We start from the raw sequence: 26,990 nt of genomic DNA, 5'->3' as shown, positions 1-26,990 counted from the left end.
AGTCTATAGCCCTTTGGAGAAATGTTTGTATCAGTAAAGAAACACCTTATTTTTCTTTTTTTTATGGTAACCCATAACCCCACAAACTAATGTTACCTAGTTATTATGATGTGCTCCTTGGCCTTGGAAGTAAGTTTTGTAGGTAGCTAGATAGCTGTGATGCCAGATAGAACGTTGTATGGTTGTTGGGGCCAGACAGGCTGGTCTGAGTATTTCAGAAACTGCTGATCTACTGGGATTTTCACACACAACCATCTCTAGGGTTTACAGAGAATGGTCCGAAAAAGAGAAAATATCTTCAAGCAGTTGTGTGGATGAAAATGCCTTGCTGATGTCAGAGGTCAGAGGAGAATGGGCAGAGATGAAAGTAACTTAAATATCGACTCTACAACCAAGATATGCAGAATACCATCTCTGAACGCACAACACGTCGAACCTTGAAGCAGAGGGGCTACAGCAGCAGAAGACCGCACCAGGTGTCGCTCCTGTCAGCTAAGAACAGGAAATTGAGCATACAATTCGCACAGGCTCACCAAAATTGGACAATAGAAGAATGAAAAAATGTTGCCTGGTCTGATGAGTCTCGCTTTCAGCTGCCACATTCAGATGGTAGGGTCAGAATTTGGTGTAAACAAAATGAAAGCATGGATCCATCCTGCCTTGTATCTACAGTTCATTGCTGCTGGTGGTGGTGTAATGATGTGAGGGATATTTTCTTGGCACATTTTGAGCATTGTTTAAACGTGACAGCCTGCCTGAGTATTGTTGCTGACCATTTCCATCCCTTTATGACCACAGTGTGCCCATCTTCTGATGGCTACTTCCAGCATGATAATGCATCATGTCACAAAGCTCAAATCATCTCAAACTAGTTTCTTGAACATGACAATGAGTTCACTGTACTCTAATCGCCTCCATAGTCACCAGATCTCAATCCAACAGAGCACCTTTGGCATGTGGTGGAACCGGAGATTCGCATCATGGATGTGAAGCTGACAAATCTGCAGCAACTGTGTGATGCTGTCATGTCAATATAGACTAAAGAATAGACCACGAAGAATTAAGGCAGTTCAGAAGGCAAAAGGGGGTCCAACCCGGTACTAGCTAGATGTACCTAATAAAGTGGCCAGTAAATGTATATAATTTGTTATTAAAATATCCTCAGTTTGCAATAGCTTTACTTTAGCACATGAAATGAAAAAGGATGACACTTCATAATCTGGATGTCATGTGAGATAAAACTTTACTTCATAACACAAAGAATCTGAGTCAGAATTAGATTTTATACACACCACTCTGTGCTTTGTGTACACATACCGTGTAAATGATTCAAAATAATCACAGATCAAAACAGTAATTTATTTTAAGTGAGTAACAGCGGATACAGTTGGAACTGTCCAAGGCTATTAAAATAGTGATGTAGCTAAATATCTACAGATGGAATGTGTGTATGTGTAGTTTCTGATGGTTGTTTAATATTTACAGATGAGGTATCATTGGTATATCAACTGCAATGTACTGAGAAATATCCTGCAACATCAAATTAAGATATATAGCATTTGGAAATAGTACATGTAATTAAAATATAAATGCAGTCAAAGTAACACTGCTAATAATTAAAAGGAAATAGTGGTTTATCATGGCGTATGACATTTTTTCCAATGTCCTGTCAATAAAAGTGTAGTCAGTTTTATTTTTTGCCTTGTTGTGTAATAAATACTTTTTCATAAAAGAAACTGTTGAAATTCAAATCAACAGAAACTATAAATATCAGCTTATTTTATAAACAAAACGTAAAGCAAGTGAAAAATGATGTTACCCTTTGGTACATAGTTTGCTTCTAACTTCATGACATTAATGGTTTAATAACTAAGCCATTAACTATGAGGGTATATTGGCAGCACTGTCTCCATGTCAGCTTCCACTCTCCAACAAAACAGTTCATGTGCTGCATGTCATGTTGATACCACTGAGGCAGAATTCAGTTTGTGGACTGTGTAATCCTCTACCCCGTCCCTGAGAACGTTAGTCCTGTGTCAGTCCCTCCAGAAAGTAAGGGTGGCTTTTATCTGGGCTTTGACAGGACTCTCCTGTTAGTCCCAGCCTAAGTCTTGTCCACTCATCTGGTAGAAAAGGTGGTTGAAGGGCCTGTAGAAGTCTCTAAGTCTCTGCAAGACCTCGGAAGGGATCTGGGGATGGGGTCTGCCCTTAGACTTTCCAAGGCAGCGAGGTCTGCTACTTCCCTCTGGCTTCTTCAAGCAGGGAAAACCTTTGGTCTGGTTGAAGTAGAAGTGTTTGTCTGAAACAACCCTTTTCAGACCCAGGAAGTCCTGAACCCGGCCCATCTCCCCAGCCGGATCAGACACCAGCCGCTCACCGCTAACAAACAGAAAATGAGACAAGGGGAAGTGCTGAAGCCAGTTCTCCAGATGTTTGGCGTAGAGGCCGATGCGCACAGCGCTCCACGTGGTGTCAATCAGACCTGTGGTGGAGTTTTTCAAAGCCAGGCTTTGGAAAGATGGAAGGCTTGGGTTCTTGGATAGTGTCTGGGTGTAGTCAGATACAGCCCGTGTCACAGGATCCCTGACCACCACAATGAGCTTGGTTTGGCAGTTCATAGTGCAGACACGGCTAGGAGCCTCCTTTGTGACAAAGTAGCTGGGGGTTTTCTCCATAGTGATCTGGCCGTCCAGTGTCCGAGGCATCAGGTTCCTAAATGAAATGAAGAAACTGGTCAGTAACAGAATTCTGATTCATTTTTCTTAGTCTTAGAGTTTCTCACTCTTAGATACCTAACTAAAGCTTGAAAGCTTGATTAGTTGTGCTTCCACATGTGTTATGTTTTTTAAAGCATTTACATTTTATTGGTCACTTGAAGCAGCTGAACAAGCGAGACTAACACTAATATACAGTATTACTACAACCATATAGAGTTGATATGGCTAACGCATTAGCGAAAGTTAGCATTCATTTGGAGTCACGTTTGTGTCCACCTGATGAATGTAAGTCCAATATTCAGTCTCCTTTTAGCTGTTTTATGTTTCCACTTACTCCTGAGGGAAACATCTGGCTCCTTAGCTGAGCTAAATGCTCCACTATGTTCACCAGCTAGTCATTAACTTTGACTGTCTGCTGTTTGGTGCTGAGCGCTGGTAGTGTACAGTTGGTTTATCAGAGACTTTTTACTGAAAAAAGCTGCCTGGAAACATCGCTAACGAGAGTGGCGAGAGTGAACCAAAACAGTAAAGTTGTGGGCCGTAAAACAAAAACAATGAGCTAAAAGACTCTAAAAGACTCTGAGCTGAAGGGAGCTGCAGAGTTGGGTGCAATCCCTTTCACATTGAACAGTGTTTGATCAATTGTTAGTATAAAAATATTGATGAATGCAGCTTTAAAATAAGTGCTAGTTGCATTCAGCTACCGTTTAAATTTTATGGAATTGCTCCATTAGGGTATGGTTTGTCAAAGTTCAATTTTAGCTCCAATCTCCAACCTGTACAACTTCTAAAAATTCAAAGCAAAGAGCCTGAGCCCGATCTGTGGAGCCCGACAATTTAATCACGTCTTGTACAAATTCTAATTTACTGACTTCAATGAGAAGAACATTAAGAGATAGGTAAACATACACATACATATACTAAACATTAAAGCACTACAAATCTGTGTGATCAAAGCTTCATACGCTGTAGTGTGTTTACGTACCAGGGTCCCAGACAGCCCATCACAAAAGGACCATCCACTCACTTTGGACATGATGAGTCAAAACCACAAAACCTCAAGAAACACTTAACAGCAATTTCCTACAGATTTCCACCCCCCACCCCCCCCCTCTCCTTCCTGCAAGAGCAAAGTGCCCCCACCTCACCACCCTCACCTCCCCTAAGCGTTCCTACCAGGATCCAAACAGACCAAATTCGGCAGGAAGTGAAACCAGGATGGAAAGCTGCTGAGCCCAGCTAGTGTGTTTAACATATGGCTACAATGAGGAGAGATGCTGTGTGGAAGACACCAGTAAAAAGGCATGTGCTGAATTATATACTACTATGGTGCAGAGATACACATTTAGCATTGTATTCCAGTTTTTCAGTACTTCAGCACTATCTGGCAAACAGGCATTGTGGGTAACATGGAATTCGACAGATCCTGCTGGTTGTTCGTGTGTCCACATTTGACAATGACAGACTTGCGCGAGGCAAAACTTTGGTGGATTAGGATTTTGGAAACAAATTGTTTTGCATGACACGGATGATGAGCAAAGTTTAAATAAAATGTAGTTCATTTACTCAACACATCTTATACTGTGTTACTGTAAACAGAGAGCTTTCATGTGGCTTCCTTTGAAATAAACAAGTAATGGAGCATGTGTGCTTTATTTCTTTCAGACTGGAAATCTGAATAGAGTCCAAATGTCAATGACAAGAGGCCATGGAGAAATGTTGATTTTTGCCAGTTAGTATAGTGAGGTTGTGGTCAAACACTGATTCAATGAAAATTAAAAAGAAAACCATGAAGTAAAACCATTGTTTGTTTTGATGGAAAACCAACAGCAAAAGAAAAAAAAGTTAATCAATTTGAACCAATCACTTAAAAAATCATGCAGAAAGATGGACTTCAATTGAGTCTTGAGTGCAGTGTTCCAACATTATTTAGTTCTTTATATTCCAGCAGAGCGAACTAGAGCTAGCAAAGCCTCAGTGTGTGATCAAAAAGATGACTCTGACCCTCTAATAGTTTTAAAGTAGGCTACATCAGGCAGCGGTCGACCGTAGCTGGAAGCAACAGTCAGTTGTCAAAGTACAGGTTCACTGACTTCACGCTTGCTCTGTGGTCAAAGGCAGCACAGTAACGCCTTAACAGCAGTCATTACAAATTGGACTGTTTCTTGGCCCTGTGCAGTTACTAAGCTAAGCTAACGACTGTAGCCGACTGTAGCTTCATACTTAGCGTACAGACCCGAATCAATCCTCTCATCTAACAAAAGTAAATTTATTCCTGCTGAAGTTGATATTTTGAGGGGTATACATTTATTTTGTCATGTATACATTCATGCACAAGACATCTGGAATGAGGTGAAGTCGCAGTCTTGAATATTTCAATCAGGGTAAGCATCAAATAGCTTCATTGATGAGCTGGAACAAAGTCATACACAATATAAATATAATACTGTCAGACTGTGGAACAAAATGACAAATGCTACTTAAAGCTACTTAGATAGAAACAAAAGGGTTTATATTTTGAGATGTGCAAAGTGTGCAGCAACTACGAACTTCTGTAGTTCTGGAGTCCATAGCTATGATTGTGAAGGACGAAAAAATACCTCTCAGGAATTGTTCCTGAGTAAGTTTCGAGTTTCCCCCTTTACTTGAACTTAAGCCATTTCAATCCACCCCCATTAAAAGGTCCCCATAATAAAAGACCATTAATTGATTGTTATCCAACTACAAGAGGTGCAAATGGCCTATCGCTGCCTGTCTGTCCCCTGTTTATCTGTGTCTAATCAATACGTCTGTCTCTATATGACGGATTGCACACTTGTGTGTGTGTGAGTGTGTTTGTGCACATATATATATACACACATGCGTGCACAGAGATGTCAGTGTGTACTGATGAGAAAGCGAGCGCTCGTCTCCCTCTTTGTCTTCTCCTCTCTCATCCATACTCTTGGATTTGTCCTTCATGTAAGTGTCACTTCACTAATTGACCATAAGTTGTCTTTCCCTACTCATGAATTGTTAATTAATTATGCTCCCCCCTCCCCCACTCTCCTCCTCTTCCTATCTCGCTCATCTCAATCTGTCTCATTATCATAGAATCAATATCCATTTTCTAACATAAATCTGTTCCTGTACTTGGTGTCAGGAGAAAATGTAAACAGATCAGGAATGATGAATTCCTTGTCAATTTTCTCATGCATGCCAATCTATTGTTATGTTATATATGTTTTACAAATACAGCTCACTCGTTTTACTTACGGGGAAAATGCCTTTCAGTCTACTGTTGTTACATCTGTGCAAAGAGAGTAACTCAGGCCACAAAGATGTTTTCTATTTAGCCCAGTACTGGAAGGCCTTGCAGACTAGCCACATTAGTCTGGAACTCCCTGCTGCTTAAAGGATGTAGTGCTTTTCTTCCCTGAAGTGCTACAGCGATGATTACACTCCTGATATGTTCTAGGCTGTCTGGATCAGAAGATTAAATACCAACCCTGACAACAAGGATGTGGCCAAGACACTTCCTGCCCCAGAGATTATGGGTTCTCCTGCTGAAGTGCAGCAGCTACATCCCTGTAGTGCCCTAACAAAAGACTGCACAGAAAGTGAAGCGGATTGTAGACAAAGAGATCCTAAAAATCCACTTATCATGTCATTTTCTAAAACAGATACAGATCTTAAATTCTCTCGTGATAAACACTGACTCTGAAGGAGGCTTCTGCTCTGGCAGGCGTCTCTACGTCCAAATGCTTTCATAGCTGAGACCCAATTAATGAGGTAGTGGAAAATAAGAAGGAGAGCAAACAACAAACTGAGTGAAAACATTTCCCTGCAATGCTCTGGGGGTGACAGAAGGAGCCTGAGGGCCACGGACAATCAGGATGAGTGTGGGGAACCTCGATTTACACCTTCATGCCTGGGTGAAACATATGCTGCTATTTTCCTTTGACCAGAAAACAACAAAAGAAATCCTGTTAGTTCAACAAGGAGCAAATAGAGCTGTTTATTAAAGGAATTGTTCCACATTTTGGGAAATACGCTATTTGTTTTCTTGCGTTAGAGAAGGAAACTGATCTCTGTCCAGTAAGTTTACAAATACAGCCAACAGTCCGTTTAGCATCTTAGCTTAGCATAAAGATGAAACAGAGAATCAGAGAAACAGCTAATTTGGCTCTATCCATTTGTAATAAAATTCATCTTTCAGCACCTCTCACGGTCACAATTTAACACATTATATCTTGTCTGTTTGATTTTTACAAAATTGGCTCTATCCATTTGTTATAAAACAGCTAGGAATACAGTGTGCTTCAGAGCTAAAGTTTTTATTAAGCACGCACACATAAACACATTAAACACCTGTAAGTGTCATCCTGGAGGTGAATTCACCTCTCTCCATAGGCAGAGAGAGGAAGTGGATGGTTAGATGGTTAGCCCCTCTGGGAAACCACAAGACTGGTAGAAAGACTGTTGCCACCCACAGATTTTAAAATACATTGTTATAACATATTTCTTATGAATAATGATGCAGTAATGGTTTTCTCAACAGGAGGTCAGCTGAAGTGCTATACTTCCACAGAGACTATAGAGTTTTACATTTTCATCTTTGGTGGTTTACAGCAGGTTACCATTGCAATGAGTTTGAATATGTGTATGTGTGAGAGTGGGCGGATGTGGGTTGGGGGTAAAATCATGCACACGTGTCTGTGTGTGTGGGCTTTTCTATAAAGAAATGAAATACTGTTTGTTGGTCAATGGCTAATTAGTGACTGCATGGCATATGAGCATTCAGTCATAATTAGGGGTCTTAACTGGATGTCAGTGATGCTTTGGTGGGGAATTCAGTAATGGCTTCAGCATTCAGCACACGGGTATTATTGTAGCAGTGTCGTGTCTTTCGTCGAGACTTAAAGCTGGGTAATTTATTTTAAAAGCATTTTTTCGTTATATCTGTGGCTTTTGCAGGAATGTAATAAGCACAACCACGATTGGCTACCCTACCTGCCTGTCTACCTACCTACCTGCACTCTCTGTGCATGAAAATGTGTTTTGGTGGAGTTGCTAAGATATTTGGTACAGACATTCATGTCTGCCCCATGAGCGTAGTGTAATAATAAATTATATTCCCAATAACTTCAGCTGTACTTTGTGATTAGTGCTAATTAGCTAATGTTAGCTAAGATGGTACACAGTATACCTGTTCAATATCAGCAAATTAGCATTGTCATTGTTAGAATGCTGATATTAGCATTTGGCTCAAAGCACCGCTGTGCCTGAGTAGCCTACAGCCTCACAGAGCTGCTAGCATGGCTGGAGACAAGCTGTACAAAAACTGGACCTATATAAAATACTATGTAAAATAACTGTGTAAATCTGAAAATATCTAATCAAAGAATAAATTAACGAGACTATTAATCTTAAAAAGCATTTGATACCAACTTTCAGTACTTTGCAGTACTTGATGCATGCAATTTGTGCCCAAAAAGTATTTAAGCTTAATACCCACACCTAGTACTGCTATTAGCCTGATCCTAAATAGAGCATCTCTCTTTGTAATTTATTACAGTTATCAGACACAGACTTGTTCTTTTATATATGTAAATCCATTCGAGCCATGCAATTGTTACTGTATGCAAGTACCCAGGGGAAAAATCAATGTATTTCCATTGGATACTCCTGTATGTTTTCAACCTTGTGTTATTCTTTACTGGAAATGGCAGCACAACTTTGCATGACTACTAAGTATCTGAAACATTTGATTTTGGCAAACTGCAACAAAACCATTATTTCTTCACACAGTATTTTCCTCACTAGCTAACTGCAGTCCGGAGCTTGAATGGCACGACTGAAACCTCCCCAAGATTTTACAGGCGCCCCCAAATGCACCACAATGCACCTCAAATTACTATAATTTTCACCATATGGGGTGTGAGTGTGGGCCTTGTCAGACCTTGCACCAATAGACAACTCCAGCCAAAACCCACCTACATTAAAACATAATATACCTCAAAACTACACAGACCACTTCCTGGTCTGTTACACCAATCAGTTGTGTTCAGCCTCTATCACTAATGGCCCCGGGGCTGGACACAGAATGAGGTGTCGGGAAAATCACCCTTGCTGTGGAAAACGTTGCCCCGTGCACATTAGAATTCACTTTCACAATTTCAACTGTCAAAAATCCAGACTGACATGGTAAGTAGTTGAATCTGACATCCTAGAAAATACTGCTATAAAACATGCATGAATGCAGTGCTAAGATCATTTTAAGGTAAAACAAAATGCAGCACAGTCTCACCTATCAGAACTAGCATATAAGCAAATATTAACAGCTCATAATGGAAGTTAAACAAAATTTTTTGTTCCATCATGACAACACTTGGACATTAAAATGGATACTGTATGTAGGATATTAAGTATCAATCAGGATTAAATTATATTCATAAACATAGCACATTATTACAATTCTCAACCAACAGTTTCTGTTTTACATGATCAATATCTCTCAATACATCTATAATTTTATTTCAATTGAATGGATAGAAAAGATGGGAAAACTTACATACAGACTGCAGTAATCCAACTACACAAAAATGGGTTCTACTCCCTTTTATAAACGGTGGACAGTAGATTTATTTTATATAATATTACAGTAATTAATATCCGTTCATCAAAAATATTCGTTCAAATATTTTAGTCGGTCAGGAATCTGAAAGGGGTCAATTGATTTGATGATTGTAAATGCTAATGTCAAAAATCACAATGATGGTTTAAAAAAAGTAAAATGAAAAAAAAAAAGCATTTCTCTGTATTTTGTAACAGATTCCAAAAGCAACTGAAAAAATATATATCAGTGGTGGTAGTAAAAGGATTAATCTTGAGTTTGTGGCTTTGTTTTTGGAAGATCATCTCTTTTTGATTTAACAAAACTGAGCCACCTAATTTGATGTCAGATTGAGAAGAAACATAAAAAAGCATATCTTATTTTCACATCATCACTCCATTTTCTTATTTACAGAAATGTCTTATAAGGATTTTGTAATTTATTTTTGCTCTTGTGCTGTTGTCCTTCAATATTTTATATTTATACTATATTTTAATAGCAATCCGATAGGATAGGGCATGGCCTTTGGTGTCAAGACTCTAGGTCAGCTAATTGACAAGCTTTCAACATATTGATGAAACTTGTGGTCTGGTGTTTTTCCTCAAATAGAAATGCACAAATGATCTTTTCATAAATCAAATATGTAGAGACTAATTATGCGGTTTCTAGGATGTTAATTTGGCTCTTGGATCCAAAGCTGATAAGTGAAAGTGTTCATTCACAGTGTTCATCTCCTTAAAAATAAAATTTGTTGTGCTTCAAGACAACAACAACAACAACAAATGGTCTCATTTAACATCATCAAGGAACTGAAGAAACAAAAAAAAATTATCTTAATCTACGAGTTACTCATTCCAGTCCACGTCATGGTGAGAAAACCGTGACAATCAGAACCATTGTGCCATGGAAAGCTGAGGTTTTTCAGTTTTCTGCGGTGGCTCTCAAGTCCCATATGAAACCCATCACTCCATGAAGTCCCCTTAAAGCCATATAACAACACAGAAATTCATTAAATCTTTGCCTCATTTTGAATGCACTATTTGTGGCTTTTCCATTCCCGTAATGGGCTCATATGCACACATGCAAACGAGAGGAGCGTTTGGACGGAGAGACAGACTGGGTGGGGAGGAAAGAGAGAGGGAAGACTGACTGTATCACTCAAGATAAAAGCGATGGAAAGCCCACATGAACGGGGTCTGAGTTTGTCTCACAGAAGACAATGCTGTTGGAACAACATGCATGGGAGGGCACAGCTGCATCTATGAAGTGTCTCCAACATAGAGATCGCCAATATCTGACTGCAAAGACTCAGCGATTGACAACACACGACTCCCATCCATCTGCCAAAATCGCCTTGAATTTGTGCTTACTTCTCTGTCCAAGACATGTGGAAGCAGGCAGAGTATCACAATGCACAAAATGTTGTCAGTCAGATACGCTAATCTGAAACCATGTGTCCTTGGCAAGAGTATGTTTTTGTTTCTCATTATGGGATCCTGACTCGTCTACAAAATGATTAACAATTTACTGATCTGGCATTTGAATATGTTTTTTATATTGATTATGGCTGAAATACAAGCATGCAGAGGTTATGAGTGCCTGAAAGGGAGAGTCGATAAAGTAATAAGAAAATATTGAGTAATTGGTGCTATACTAAGATTAAAATAAAGATCCAGTGAAACATTTATGTACATGTATGGTAGAAATATGATCCTGTTGACCTGAGAGCTGCAGATGAAGCGGGGAACTTCAACAAGATAAAATGTGTGGGTTGCTTTTCAGCTCCTGTCATACACAGCGCCTTGTACCGATTAACAATGAAAGTGGGAAAGTGTGTGTGCATGTGTGTGTGCAGCTTCCAGATGTGACAACAAGTTGACCTTCTCCTCACTGACAGTCAGGTGAGGAGACCTTGCTTGTTCCACATGGATGAGTTCTTGCTGTCACTAACACACACACCCACACCATAGGCTGGATATAAAAAGACACACACAAACACAGCGCTGCACTCCACAACTTTCTGCAGCTTCTTTGTGGGTCACTGCAGGGGGATGACAGCAAACTGATTATCCCCGATTTCTGAGATTCCGTGACAACAGGGGCATCATATTTCAGCAATTTTCACCCAGGATCACGTTCTATTGTTGTGTTAATCCTTCCAACTCGTCACCACCTCCAGTTTCAACTGGAGTTTACTTCTATCCAAAGTAGAAAAAAATAGCCTATTAAAAATCAGTAAAATATTTTTAGAAGCTCTACCCATCAGAACTTGTTTAACTGGGCCACCTGGCCTGCAGTTACGTCTGCCCACCTATCAAATCTATAGAAATGCCACAGAAAAATCAACATTCAACTTCATGATTACTAAGCTGATTAGTTTTTGTGTACAGAATTATATAGTCTTTCTTTTGCTGTTTTGCTTTTGGAGATGTTGTGATTAGAAATGAAACAAATACATGATTACCTTAGTAGTTAGATTAGTCAATCGACAGAAAATTAACTACATAAAACAAACTGCAAAAAGCAACTATTCATGGTTCAGTCATTTTTTAAAGCAATAATGCCAAACATTTGCTGGTTTCAGTTTCTCAAAAGTAAGGATTAGTTGCTTTTCTTTGTTATATATATGATAGTAAACTGAATGTCTTTGGTTTTTATGTTGTTAATAGAACAAAACAAGCAATTTGAATGCATCACCTTGGCCTCAAATTATAATGGGCATCTCATGAAAAAAAGATGAATAGATTTAATAAATAAAAAATAATCTGAAAATAATCATTAGTTGCGGCCCTTATTAGGACTAACTATGATCTAACTTTTACATGTTGGTGTTGCTGCCGTGTTACAGCACTAACAAAAATAGAGCATTAAAGCGCAACAGCTTTACAGCACCGGTCAGGCTAATTAAAACACACAGAAACACACATAAAACATGCCCTGGAAACACCAGGTCTGCCACAGGTATTTCTACATAAAGACATCCTCTGCACTGAAGGAAGAGTAACGGAGAGGTGAAGCTAGACGACAGGGGGAAAGAGTGAGAGAAAGTGGTGAGAAGGCTGAAGAAAAGGAGAGAGAAGGATGTGGGAAGAAAGACAAATATGTTATAGAGAGACGGCAGAGGAGGGGAGGTGTTATCCTGGATGTGTATGTCGTGCATGTGTGTGTTCATGAGGAAAATAGCAGAGGAAGCTTAGCAGCAAGATAAAATTATCAGCGGTGAAAGTGTTTCCATGTGTCCTTATGTTCTCAGTTAAAACACAACTAAGGGGGTTAAAAAACAAAAGTCAAGAGATTATTAAATTACATTTTAAAGATTCAACACCATTTTTATCAGTGCTGTTCTTCCTGTCAAACCGCACCCTCTCCTTTAATCCTCACAGGTCCCAAATAGTGTTCTGACTAGGGTGAGGAGACTGAGCTAAACCGGGACCTTCTCCAGGAGCTTGTAGAACATCTGGAGATGATCAGGGCCAGCTTCATCCAGACCTAAATCCTCCTTTTTTAGGGCCTTAAATACACCCAAATGATTGCTCTGGTCAGCCTGGTCACCCCCAAATCAGCTGCTGCCACTGTGATAGTAGCCGATGATATGTGCCTCCATCTAAAGCAACATCAGTGTGATGTGCTGTCAAGACCTGCTATGAAGGAATTGTATTCAGCAGGTTTATATCCTTTAGATGTGGAAAACATTTAGAGTAATCACTGCCTGTGATGTTTTCAGGACCCACACACACAACCAAGTGGGAGTGTTAATACAGTCATGTCATGTTGAAGTGTATAAATGTTGTTTAGATGACTGTCAAGATGATGAAGTGCTCCACAGAGACCCCACTAGCCTTTTGATCTACAGTGCAGCATGCAGGGAGAATATTGGTTTATGGTGATCTGAATATATATCAGCCAGCCATGTATATGACATTCAGACTATTGACAGGAGACATCAGCACTTCTTCACAGGTGACTACCTGTCAGCAGGGACACTGCTGCTCATCTGACCCTTGAGCCTGCCATACATCATCCTGCACTGTCTTAGATGGCATCCCAAGCTTTTTTGTAAAGATTTTAAATCTGGTCATGTTCCTGTTGGGACTCCAACTGTCCAATAGTTTATTTATAGTAAATACAGTAGCGTTTATAACAGATTAAAGCTCTTATTTAGACTCTATTGGTCTATTTTTCAGACCTTTAACTTGGTTACATTTCATGAGAGGTGTCCAAAAGTCCTTGCAAATCCCTTTCAGTTTATTTTTTGCTGCCCTAAAAGGCAGCCTAAACTTGCGTGCGCATGTGTGTTCCCTACCTGTACCACTCCAGTCCTTTATCGTAAAACCTGTCGAAGAAGTGAGGCTCCGCGCCGACCGCTCTCACGTCCGGGTGGATGCGGAGAAACTCCAGCAGGGCGCGGGTTCCTCCTTTCTTCACGCCGATTATTATCGCCTGCGGAAACCGTTTTGTCCCGAAAGTGTTGGACACGGGGATGCTGTTGCTCTGGGCGCTCTCCTTTGCACTGTCCGACACGTGTTGTTGAGGCAGCTGTCCCGGAGTGTCCACCTGTTCTGCGTCCGCGGACGCTGTGCGGTTCCGGTGAGGGGGCGCGTCGGGAAGAAGACGCGGCGATGGTCGCAGGTCGTGCAGAACGCGGCGATGATCGTCCAAAATGTCATAGTCTAAAGCTTGTTGGCTGTATAAATTTCTCGGAGCCGAATCGCAAAACCCGGTGAGGCAGTAGAAGAAGTAGGTGAAGATCAGGACCATGGTAAAAAACACCGAGACCTTGCCAGTGTTGAACCTGCCTCTGCATCCACTACATCCCATGAGTTGATCTCCTGCTCGATGCCAAAGGGCCAAAACGGGGACAGCATGCTTCTTCTTCTTCTTCCTACATTGATCAAAGCTGATCCTGTTAAATTTGTCTCGCAGAACCTGTTGCGCAAATGTAGTGCATCACATGGAGAGCTTCTGGCAGCAGTGGAATGGCACAGTGGAGTTGTCAAAAATAATCCTCATAGCCTAATCTTTGTCTCTTGTTTTTTTTTCTTCAGAAAAGACAAAAATGATTCCTTGTCAGTTCAAAAAGTTTTGTCATTTAACATGACTCGTTTATTTGCGGTTAGATGACATTTCCAGCGTGCTGTATCTGTGCGCTCTGAGGTCTACTAATCTCATTGAAGGTTTCTTCTCTGCTTTTCCTACGCCTTTTTTTTAACACAAGTCTCCACCCCTCCCTCCTCAAACTATAGATAAACATACCTTCATATAGGGGCTCGGAGAGTGCCCTGTGTGTATTTCTCTATGGAAACAAATATGTTTTGATTTATAACATAACGTTATGCATTATTAACACACTAGACTATCTGCTTGCATAAAACCCAGTGGGAAAACGTTTCATTGGGATCTTCCTGTGACTTGAATATGCCTAAACTTATTTAAATGAGTTTAGCAGCCTTCTAATTTGCTTTTTCTCTAAATTTTTTGAAAACCAGTCTTAATACTTTATTGTGTGCTACAGGCACATCAGTATTTTACAAATGTAAGCCCCACAGAAGAAAATCCTTGTCCCTTTGAACCCATGTGATAGATGTCTCAGTCAGCCCTGTGAATAAGAGAAGCCCCGAGGATGTCTATTCAAAACCTCTTGTACTCTCCTTGCACTCTGAGACTCAGCACTGAACTAACACACAGCCGACACAGTGACAAGTCTGCCAATACAAACCTCCAGAACAATAGGCCTGAAGCGAGGAGGGCCCCTGCGACTGCTCTGTCACATAAATACAGTATCTGAGACTGAGTGTCACCTTTTGGGGGCTGTACAGGAAGGATCCGCACCGGCATATTCCCCTGACTCTGTTAAGCTGGCGCAGGTGTAGGGTTTCTTCTGGCAAAGAGATGGAGTTCAGGCTCTGAACCTGACTAATACACTAAGCTGCTGGTTGAAACGATGACGGGATGGAAAGAGAGCGAGGAGAGGTAAAGGGGAACTGAGGTAGATAATCTGTCTGAGAAAGAGAACCACACACACTTACACACTCAGCCCTGGGACACAGTATGTTTCTGGTAGAGATAATAAATTAAAGTGGCAAGCTCACTGTGTTGTTTTATATTTGATCTTTATTCAGCTCTCTTCCTCTATATCCTCAGGTTAATAGTTTAAAAAAAGATAGATTGATGGCACTTTCTGTCTGGTAAACCTATACCTCCAGCCGCCAGCTAACTTAGCTTAGCACAAAGATGACACAGGAGGGGGAAACAGCTACAGCCCAGCATCTCTAAACCTCACTAATTAGCACCCCTTTTTAGTTCGTACAAAATGCAAAGTGTAAAATTGACAGTTACTCAGGGTTTTGTGCTGGACTAGCCTATTTCTTGGCAACCAGCAGATACTCTCGGAAGTTACTGGTCCCAACCAAGAAATAGTTTGGCACACAAAGAATGAGTTATTGCCATACTTCACTTTCTTGCCAAGAGATAGAGAAGATCAATACCACTCTCATATTTGCTGGGTAGCTTAGCTTTAGCATAGCACAAAGACTGGAAACAGGGAAACAGCTAACGCTAAACTAGATGTTGCTGTCATCTTGAATAATTAGGGGAGAGCGGGGTGAGTTGAGCCAGTTTTTACTAGAGAGGTCTTTAAAGTCAGGGCGTGACAGTAATGTCTCCAGCTAAAATATGTATTTCAGGATGTGGTGCATCCCTGGGAATAATGACTTTGGATCTAAAACAAACTGTTTTCAAAATATGACTCTTGGTCTCTTAGCTCAACTTGCCCCCGATGAGAGGTAAGTTGAGCCACAGGGGGGTCAAGGACATCAAAATAATTTTGTCGTGCCAACTCAAATGCCAGTTCACAGCATTTCATTGCACTTATATCGTGAAACATTGCAGCTTTATTTTCATTATTATTTATGGTTTATTTTATTAGGGACTGATACATCTAACATAGATAAACTGAAAACAGCAATCCGATGTGTGTACCATAGTGTTTTTAGCAGTTGATAATTTGCAACACCTGTCCCCAGAAGGGCTATTAAAGTAAATTTTGAGTAAATCAAAATGCAATGAAAAAATATGTAACACTAACTACAGTAGACTAGACGTGAGTACAAGTTTGTTGCTAAACCAACCAGAACTTTGCCTCTCTTTTAAAAGTGGTGAAGTTTGCAGCAGTTTTCAAGTGTTTAGGTAGCAAGTTCCAAGACTTTGCTCCTTTCACAGAAAAGGCCGTCTGAGCAAAAGACGTTTTGCAAAATGAAACTTTACAATGGCCACTTGAAGCTGCTCTGGTGGATCTGCTGCTACTCTGAAGACTCTTAATGTACTTATAGAGAGGCTGAGGAGCAAGTTCATTTAAACATTTAAATACAAGCTTTACATAATGAAAATCAATAAAGTTTGCAAAAAATCTTGTATTTGTTTAAAATGTGAAAGTGATGGTACCTGACTTACTTTTTGTCCAAAGTTTTCAAGGCTTGATTGTAAAGACACTCCATAGATTTAATCACAGACGATTGGCCTGGGACCAGGTAGTTAAATCATAGGACAGATGAGAAAGTATCATTGATGTGTCTCCCAGTTGTTTCGTATCAATATATATGTATTGCTAAAGTCATCCTGTTGATTGTCATGTCCCTTGCCACCTGATGAATGGACTTCCCATTCTGTACCTCTCCCACTGCTCTGTCCAAATTCCACAAGAGGAGTTGAAGCCCTTTTTGTCATCCATTGCATGATGATTTCTGGCCTAAAATTCATGTCACATTATTTTAGTGATAAGATGTAAGAATGCAATGTCGATGACAACATATACCTCAGTTGAATAAACATGGTGGAACCAAAAAGATGGAAAATAGCAAGTAAATGCGCAAAATGTCATATATGACCCACAGTCAGAAACATTTGGCAACCCCTGGTTGAGACAGATCCATGCTAGCTATTACCTTTGTTTAAACTTAGTCTTTGCACTTAGCTAAATTAGCAGGCTGTTGACTGCAGCTTAGCACACAGTGGTATCAATCTTCCTATCAACTTCTGGACAAGAAAGCTAATAAGCATATGTCCCAAAATGTCAAATTTTTCCTTTAAGGAATATATAAACTTTTCAAAGTTAAGCATTACAAAGCCTGTGATTACAATTTCCATCTTTTGAGATGTAAAACCAGTTTGAACAACAAGTGCTCAAACAAAGGTCTGTGGATACTGACATGGCCCAGGCAAATATAGAATAATGATATGTTTTGAAGCACAAAAAGCCATTGTAAATCCATCCAAAGAGAGGCCAGACTGGCACTGAGGAATTCACAGCTTTGGAAATGACTGTCTGCTGGCTAGCGGCAGATTCAGTCAGAATGAGGTCAGGATCCAGGCTTTGCTTTCATCAGACATTTTATTTGCTTTTCCCTCGCGCTAATTGCTCTAGTTGGAGTTATACTGACAGGTTTGGACCCAGAAATATAAACAGTGAGATTAAAGAAGCAAACAGGCAGCAGCAGTGTTGAGGAAACAAATACAGCATGCAAGTTGTGAACTGCGCCTGTATGTATAGGATTGAGATCAGATAGTACGTCTTTCTGTTGATATGTTTGTGTGCATACGTTTCTAGACCTTTGTGTACATTCACATTCATGTGTAGGTGTTTATGCATGCAGTTGTACAGTCCAACTGTCGTGCCTGCAGGTGTGTGCTGCTGCATCCCAGTGTGTACCACTGATAGAGATTTCCATAGCCGGGGGCTGACTGATGGCGTGTACATGTGCCAGCCATTACAGCAAATTACAAATCTTCCTCAGCAAAAGCTAAATTATTCACTCTCATTTTGTAATTTCCAGTATGAGGAAGAAGCCGTTGGCCATTTACAAAAGCCACAAGATACCCGGCAGAATCCTTAGTCATGACAGATCTTTGTGACCACCGCCTAGGAGCTGCTCATGTAGCGGTGTAGTGGCATGGCTATAGTTTCCTAGAAAGGGAAGCTGATGCCTTTTATTCTGTCTGGAATGAATATCAAAATATCAGTCTCTTTAAGATTAAAGATATCAGAGGATTTGGCTTTTATGAAATTATTTTTGATCTGGTTTTCCTATGCGTTTTCTATGTGGTTATTAGACTAAAGGGGATGTACCAAAACAATTAAGTTTAACTCTCATTGTGGTGTTTGAAGTGCAGCTCCTTTGAAGAAAAAAGATGTCACACACACTCTCTGCTATATGTTAGATGCATAACGGCCGAGCCCTCAGGTAGCAAGGATCACTGAATACAAAAGCCAACAACAAAGCGACTGCAAAGCCCCACCCTTCTCCTGGAGCCTTCCCAACTTTCATCTGCAAAAACGCAAGCAAGAATGATGGATGAACGAAGAGAAAATCACTCTGATCCCATCCACACACAATGTTCTCCCCCCACATCTTCCTCTTCTCCTCCCACCCTCCATCCCCCGTGTCCCACCGCCTTCACACAGGTGCATCGATCTTTTTCGCCAACAGGAGAACTTGCAGACTCCCAGACTTTGCCCTGCAGCTTTATAGAGACATCACTGAAAGGATGAATGTACTAAAGATCTGAGAGGAGAGATGTCTGGAGCTTACGCAACAGCCTCGCAGGCCTTGAAAGCATTAAACAGTGTTGGACCCACATAATGCATCGAGTTCAGCATGGGAGTAATTTATATCGGAGGAAGAGTTCATGCAATTCATTCCAACTTCATGAGGGTTCAATTTGGGCAGCACCCAAAGCCAGGAGGTACAATAACATAACTGATATACATGTATGGCAGTATGAGCCCAAAGATATTTTTAACATAAACAAAAATGTATGCAAGCCTCCCTCAACCGCTAAAAACCAGCTGCACGGAACTATTTTCAATGTGTCTTTCATCTTGGCAATACACACTAAGATACCTTTCCAAAGAGCAAGTCTGCACAGGAGTCTAAAACTGTTATTTACCTTTTCTGGGTGCTTTATTGTAGCAGTAGAATCAAGCGAGCAGTAGAATCAAGCGAGCGGGAATCTAAAGCGTAGGGAGGGAATTAAACTGACTGACAATCATGTCATCACACGAGCCGCAGACCATTTGGGAAATGCCTTCTTTTCTAATCCACAGCTCTGTGGCGAAAAGTGGGATCTGGCGGTTGGCTCCTAAGTGATATTGGGTGTGTTGGGAAGGGTGGAGGCGCAGGGAAAGAGTGGGATATGAGGGGAAGCCTGTGTGTGCCTGTATGCATTTGTGTGTGCATGACAGAAGTGTGAGTGACTGTGAGAGAAACTGAGTGAAAAGAGGTTAAAAAAGAGAGACATGATTAGTTTTGTACAGAGTTTCATGCATCCCAGCTCACTTAGACATGTGGCTGCAAATCTGACAGAACTGTGAAGGTGAACCATTTTGGTCTGATTGTTTATGTGAAGTATGTGGATATGCGTGCAGAGACTTTTATGCCTTTAGGGTCTTATGCATGTATCCATGTGCCCATTGTTCCAGTCTGCGTGCACATGTACCACTTGTGGTACCCAATCCCAGACTGTTACTTACTGAAATGCTTGTGGGCTGCTCTCTGTGGCTTTCCTTCATTGGAAGGCCTTGTCGTCTTAAACGCTGATTGCCATGACGTCAGCTCCAAACCACAGCCCTGCCTTTTATGTGTCACTGTCACCATCTATTTCCGCACAGTGTGTGAAAAACAACTTTCTTTCCATCTTTGCAATTCACTGACATGGACGGTTGGATCGAAGACTGTGCTACTGTTACTGGGCCAGAACCACCACCCAAATGGATGTGCTCATTAATTGTTGCACTCACTCAGCTTAGCCAAAACAATTGGGAGGGCTAAAGATGTGTGTGAATGGCAACCGGGTGAATGTCTCATTATTTAACCGGCAGCTCTGTGTTTTATTTATGTAAACAAGTCAAACCTGGACGATCTCTGTAAATAAAAACACAGTCATCAGATGGGTGTTAACTGGCTGTAATTACTGGTGTAAAACCACAGCAGTTTGTCTCTCCACTCTCTGGAGTTTCCCATGTTTTTCAAATTCCAACCTGTCACGCTGACTGTGAGAAAAGAGAGCTGTCATCCTAAAAAGAGAAGGAAAAACCTCTCTGCCCATTGGCTCACTGTTGAGTCAGGTTTGCTAAAATAGTATCACCTGTCCTGTGAAATCCTGTGTGTGTGTGTGTGTGTGTGTGTGTGTGAAAGTATTTCATGCTGCAGAAACAGGAGATGGACTTCTGCCCTGTGGGGCCAGCCTGCATTTCACAGGAATGCGAAATCATGGACGACTCAAACAAGCAAACCATCAGCGAAGGTGCTGACGGTTGTTTTGGCCGAAGGGGACAGGAGTGTACCAAATATGTGACCCACCAGGAAAGAACAGGCCTGGTGGGAGATGAATGAATTTTTAAAATGGGATAATTAATTTTTTTAGTTTGAATCATTTAAATCAAAAATTGTTGTTCAAATATTTTCCAGTGTAAAATGTTGTCTGGTCACATACTGCATTTTGTGCTTTTTATTATCATCCAAACCACATACAGTATGAAGAATTGGCTGGGCATGGAGGAAATTTAAAACAATAGTAAGACAATATACTTAATTTATTTTCTTGCCCAGAGGCATGAGAAGATTGAAACCACTTATATATCTGTATGTTAATTATGTAGCTACAGCCAGCAGCCAGTTAGCTTAAAAAAGACTAAGCTAAAACAGGGGCACTCTAGATCGGCTCTGTCCAAAGGTAACAAAATCAGTACCTCTAAAGCTCATTAACTAACATGTTGTATCTTGTTTGTGCAAAAAAGAATGTGTATAAATGATTGTTGTTTTACTGCCGAGCTATATCTTGGTCGTAAAAACGGTAAAGTGTTACTTTTATACTTTGGTTGTTGTACAGAACAGGAGATTTCATGTTAACCGGTAAGCTTAAGATGTGCTGGTAGGTTGATTTGTTACCTTCATGAAGAGCCAGGCTAACTAAGGCTAGCTAAGCTAACTGGCTGTAGCACAGATATGAAATTGGTATCGAAGTTCTTATCTAACTCTTGGAAAGAAAGCACAGCCAAAATGTTGAACAATTTTTTCAACTTATGGTGCAAGAGATCATTAACAAATCAGCAGGTTCATAATTTTGGGTCATGGTCAAACCGGGATATTTGTCCTCCTTTAAAACACCACCACCACACCCTGACTTTGTTGTAAAGCTAATAATCATATTGGGTTGTCAGTGAGCCTCATTCCTGTGGGAATGTATTCTGAGTGTTTGACCTCTTCTTTTTTTTTTAACCCCTTTACCAACACACACACAGTCACGCACACTCACACACAAATCTTCCTTTCCTTCCTGTAGCTCTCATCTGGCCTCACTTTGGGTTTTGAGGTCTGTGTTTTTAAGGACACAACAGAGCTGCTGGTCCAGATGACAGTGGGACGTCTTTCTTGTGGACTTCCCCAAAATATATTTAAAATTAATTTGGATTCTGTTTTGACCAAGCAATTTTTCACATTCTGAACCACTTTTGACAGATACACATGGAGGAAAACATAAAGTACACTCACTGTCTTCACTGTCTTTAGTATTGGCATAACACGGTGTTCTCTGCACAAATCCAGGACAATGAAAAGCCAATAGGGAGAGGCTGAGGAATCTAGAGAAACAATTACTGTGGAGTGACTGACAGGCGAGATTAGATGGTATTTGCTTTTCTGGCACATAAATAAAAGAATTAAGTTAACGTGGAGAATTAAAGTGCCAAATGTTGATGCTGAAGATACATTAATCACATATTCAAGGATTATTTTTAATACATAAGCGGGTGATGAATGATAACTCTAGAAAGATAGTTGGCTCTGATGTTGAATACTCTAGTTGCTGTAAAAAGGTAAAGTCAGTGTGTGTCTGTGTGTGTGTTGCACAATAGGTGCTGAGGGGCATAAAGCTATAGAGCACTATGTGGAATTCCCCTCCAGATGTGATCACACAATCAAACATACGTCAAATGCTTTATTTAAATGTGGTAATTATTATTCTTTAGGGTAAAATACAGTATTACTGAATACAGTTTTGCTTTAAAGGAATAGTTCGGGAAAATGCTTATTTGGTTTCTGGTGGAGAGTTAGATGAGAAGATTGATACCACTCTCGTGTCTCTACTCTACGGTAAATATGTAGCTGGAGTTAGTTAGCAGATTTTCGTAGCTTAGCATAAGGATTGGAAACAAGGGGAAACAGCTAGCCCGGCTCTGTCCAAAGGTAACAAAATACACCTACCAGCACCAGCAACAGCACGTTCAGTCAACCAATCAGTAGCCAGAGAGAAACATGAATGAGCTGTGAATGTGGTACCATCACTGATCCCCATTGTTTATGCCAGGAACACCTTCTCCTTTGTTTTTGTCATGACATGCATTTGACACGATTATTTAAACTTTATTTATTTAAACTTTATTTATGCTCAAAATACACAAAGTTCGCAAGACTGAGAGAAAAATACAACAGTACATTTATCAGTTTCTCTTTTTCAGTTTGTTAATTCACCGTAAAACACACTTTAGTCAAACTCGACAGAAACAAAATAAAACTCACCAGAACTGTTGTGGTTAGTCTTTAAATTGTTCCAACAATCACCAGCTCTGGTTAGGTCAAAATAAATCCTTAATTCACAGAGTTGGCAGTTAGCTCAGTTACATTTACATTTACATACATTTATATGCTTCCTCCGATGGTTTTTTGTATGAATTCAACATATGGGGATGAGTCTCTCAATTCTTACACACTGTACCTTTGAGTTAAGCTATGATGGCACAGATATGCAAAATAGCACGTATCACTGATGTGTGTCATCTAGCAACAGGTAGCAACTTTTCGAACAGGCTTTAGCTCCTTTCTAATGAAAATAGTTGGCAACACCGTTTCATAGTCAGTGGAGACTCCAGGGAGTTACTGCTCCTAATCCAGCACATACGTCAGGTAAAAGGCCAAATTGTTGTTTTTACATTTTGTTTTTTATACGGATTAAACACACAGATATAACGTGTTAATTGGTGAGCTTTAATGTTTGTCAGAACCAGGCTAGCTTTTTGTCCGTTTCCAGTCTTTATGCTGAGCTAAATCTCTCCACCAGAAAGTGAATATGTGTATTTCCAAAACGTTGAGCTATTGTTTTAAGGGCATGTTGGAATACAACACATACTGTACACCATGGCCTGCTCCGGCAGATTATCTGTCCCTATAACTTATTTCTTATTTCCCTGTTTTTCTCAAATGTTTGATAAAATATGTAGATGTGATGTTCTATCTGTCTTTCACAATATCTACTGAGTAGGCTAAGCCTAATGTCAGAACACCTCCATAACTGTCTCATAATACTGGGAATTATGTAGATTATAGGTTGGTGATTGGGCTGGGGAGAATAAAGAGCTGAGGCACTTCTGAACATTTTCTGCACAGAAGTTAACAATCAGCCTGACCAAAGAAGCAATTTTGACTATTAAGCCCACCCATCTGGGGCCTGTGGGGGGTCGCTGGTTTCCCAAAAATGTTGTAGACTGTATGTGTATATGTGTTTGCAAACACACACATACATAGAAAATAGTATGGGATCATAGAAGAGAAAGAGTATGCTCATTTGGAGCCCGCTGGGATTACTAACCAAGACGACAGAGGATGAGCAGCCGCAAATTGCTGGGAGCTGGGGTTAGCTGTGTGTGGGGGGGCGGGTGGAGGTTGGGTTGGGCGGAGGGTGGGGGGAGACAGTCTGTGGCACTGTACCCAGGGAAAGACTGAGGTAATTACTTTCTTCTTCTCTGTAGTGTTCAGTCTCTGTCTGCGCAAAGATGTTTTCAGCGTGCCATAAACCTCTCCAGGCGTCAAAGGCCTCTGACATTTCTGGACAAGCGCTGACACAAATACAGCATTTTCCACAGTCCATCACTGCTTTGACTATCTGTGTGCAGAGGCCTCCTTTTAAATCATTCAGCTGAAATCCAAAACCATCCTGATATTTCCATACTCTGAAGACGGATCTTTTGATAAATGTTTCCTTGCCTCTGGCACACTTTTGTCTGAGGCTACATTTGATAATTTTTACCAGCCCCTCACTCTGAAAGTCATACAGCAAACACAAAGTAGAAGAGAAGAGTTGTTTGACAGTATGCACACAGCTTATTCACAGTTTCTTTCCGGATTGCTGAGCCCATGAACCTTTGAGGTCTTTCAAATCACCATAGTCTCTGATCAAGGTATAGGATAAAAGTTGACATGTGGGCACACAATCAGTCAGTCTTATTCTCCTGTTTTAAACCTCCCTTCCTATCCCAAAGTCAGCCCTGCATCCCACAAAAATGAGAACCCCTCTCCCTGATCTGCGGGAACAATACCAGTGCCACACACCTCAAGTATTCCCTTTGAAGCTTTCAGACCAACCCGTGCTGCTGTCTCTGGGTCTTTTCTCCCTGAAACAGATCAGAGTGCAGATAGCAAGTGATGTTTGCCAATACACATATGTTCAAAACCCCCTCTGTGTTACTGAAGCTGGTGGAGCTCAGAAACAGGAATGTGATCATGTGATAAAAGTGACAATAAAGCAGCAGAAGCCATTGAAGATAATCTTTGAAATTTCTGTTTATTTTCTCACTGGGAGCCCTGATACTTGGGTTTTTACATGCTGCTCTGCAGGGCAAGTTTGCATCCTGTGAAACGATCCCTCACATGTGGTAACTGTTGACATTTTGCTGGAACGAGCAGAAAATTGAGGTTCTTCGTCGCGTCCTCCCTTAATGTAATTGTGTTTTTATTATTCCGCATTTCACATTTACAGTATTTACAACAAATATGGCCCGTCAAGATATGCATTTCATACACCCACGCAACACAAATATGGCGAGTGTATGTTTATATGCTCAATAAACTACAAATCATTTCACATTATGGTTCACTGCGGAGCCTTTTGGAGGGGACGAGCAAAAGTATTCTCATTTTGATTTCTGTAAGCCCCGTCGTCTCTTTCAAACACATGTTGTCCTGACACAATTACAACAATGTCCAACCTGGAACGGCTTGAGTTTCCAGCACTTTCCTTTGATCCAGGGTAGAAATCACATTCCAGTGTCATGTATAAAAGCTTTGTTTTAGCCTTTCACTCATTATGCAGGGGTAGATGTTTGGCCAGCATATGTGTGTCTATGACATGTGGAGGGCAGCCCCACCATGTATGGATGAAGACATCACATATTGTGGGGAAACGCGCATACTGCAGATATTACTCCCTGATGAAAGGAGCTTTCTCTATTTCTCTTACAGTCACGCATTCGGGAGCTTTATTCCTCCCACAAAGTGCTCACAGCTTCTGTAGTGTGTGAAGCAGGGCCACCGGATGACAGATGCTTTTGGGGAATATTACCTTGATGAACTGGATATAATGTCCTGGCGTGTGGACGCAGGATGAGACACTTTTCTTTCTCCGTGGCTCAAAACAGAAGCAGGTGCAGCGCACGTAAACATCCACATCCAAGCAACAGGCTCATATACAGTATATGTTACAATTAAAACAAGATGTCCTGCGAATGAGTCAGCGGTGCACACATGTTTTTAAGTTGTAGTTCTACCCCCAGGCTCGGCCTTGGGGACTGGGGAAGGCTTTGGAGTAGCGGTGGTTTATTGTAATCAAGGATCTCGTTTGTTTACCAGCAGGATGAGAGGCAGAGGTCAGTGGATTTGAGTCTGTCTCGTGATTCTATCAGAGGATTACCACTTCCTCCTTCCTGTTTGCTTCCTCTTGGCCATACAGCTGTGCTCAGATGCCAGCCAAAAAAAATTCTCACAGATAGCAAATGCTAATTACAGACCCGTTTTTGGGCCAATTTGCTTTTTCCTCTCCGTCTCTCATTCTAACATCTCATCTCATTGTGGTTTATCTTTGTATTTTGGTCTCTTTCTAACTCTTCCTCTTCCAGACGTCAACCCCGAGGATAGTTTAGTCTGTGTGCCAGCTGTGAGTGGTGACACAACAGATACTCTACAACAAAGACATCTAATCAGTCAGAAGGAAGGTATTACTCAATTAATGAAGAGTTTGAGGTGGGATTTGGATTTAAACAGAGGAGGACAAGTTTAGCCTTCCAACTTAAAGTCAGAGGCTTTAGGCAAAATACTGAAATTTTAAAACAATACTCTTTAAATCCTTTAAATACAAGGGACAAAGCAGCTGCTCCCTCAGAAGTGAACTCACTTCACCTCAAATGCACAAAACGGTGCTTAAAAATGCTTTACTGCAACACATCATTACAATCTATGAATGTTTGCTCTTCCTGTCTTAATCCTCTGCCTGACGCCGGAGCTTTCATCTCCTCACCTCTGATCTTAAAGCAGCTCCACACCTGCTTGTCCCCCCAGACATTTAAACAGCACAAGAGCTGCTGAACGTACCCCTACATCCTCGCTTTGTTTATAATTCCACTTGCCGTGTAGAAAAAACACAAAACCCTCTCTGGTTTGGAACATGGACTGAGATTTACTCAGCAAAGTTACCCAGATAACTCCAGGATCTACTTCCTAAAACAGGCCCTGCCGTGACCCAATTCAGATAGTTTCAGCTTTTAATCAGTAGATTTGAGCTAAATGTCAACTAAACTTAATCAACAAACTATGTGTTTGTGATAAAAGCATTTTTATTTGTGAAACAAAAATTATTTT

At 40.7% G+C, this 26,990-nt stretch overlaps 1 protein-coding gene across 1 annotated transcript; it reads right to left on the bottom strand.

Moving 5' to 3' along the window:
- Window positions 1–1,226: 1,226 nt before the first annotated feature.
- LOC119889007 (heparan sulfate glucosamine 3-O-sulfotransferase 6-like) lies at window positions 1,227–15,280 on the bottom strand. The gene is made up of 2 exons (XM_038699849.1): window positions 13,616–15,280; window positions 1,227–2,712 (listed from the first exon to the last, which is right to left on the bottom strand). Exons 1-2 carry the CDS (start codon window positions 14,128–14,130, stop codon window positions 2,094–2,096), a joined length of 1,134 nt encoding a protein of 377 aa, XP_038555777.1. The 5' UTR covers window positions 14,131–15,280; the 3' UTR covers window positions 1,227–2,093.
- Window positions 15,281–26,990: the final 11,710 nt, after the last annotated feature.

Source organism: Micropterus salmoides, unplaced genomic scaffold (assembly GCF_014851395.1).
Source record: "Micropterus salmoides isolate LMB-PRFRI ecotype aquatic unplaced genomic scaffold, ASM1485139v1 Ms_hic_scaffold_10, whole genome shotgun sequence".
Classification (NCBI taxonomy): Eukaryota; Metazoa; Chordata; class Actinopteri; order Centrarchiformes; family Centrarchidae; genus Micropterus; species Micropterus salmoides.
Note: the sequence above shows the minus strand (reverse complement) of the source record. Positions and strands in the feature narration are given on the sequence as shown.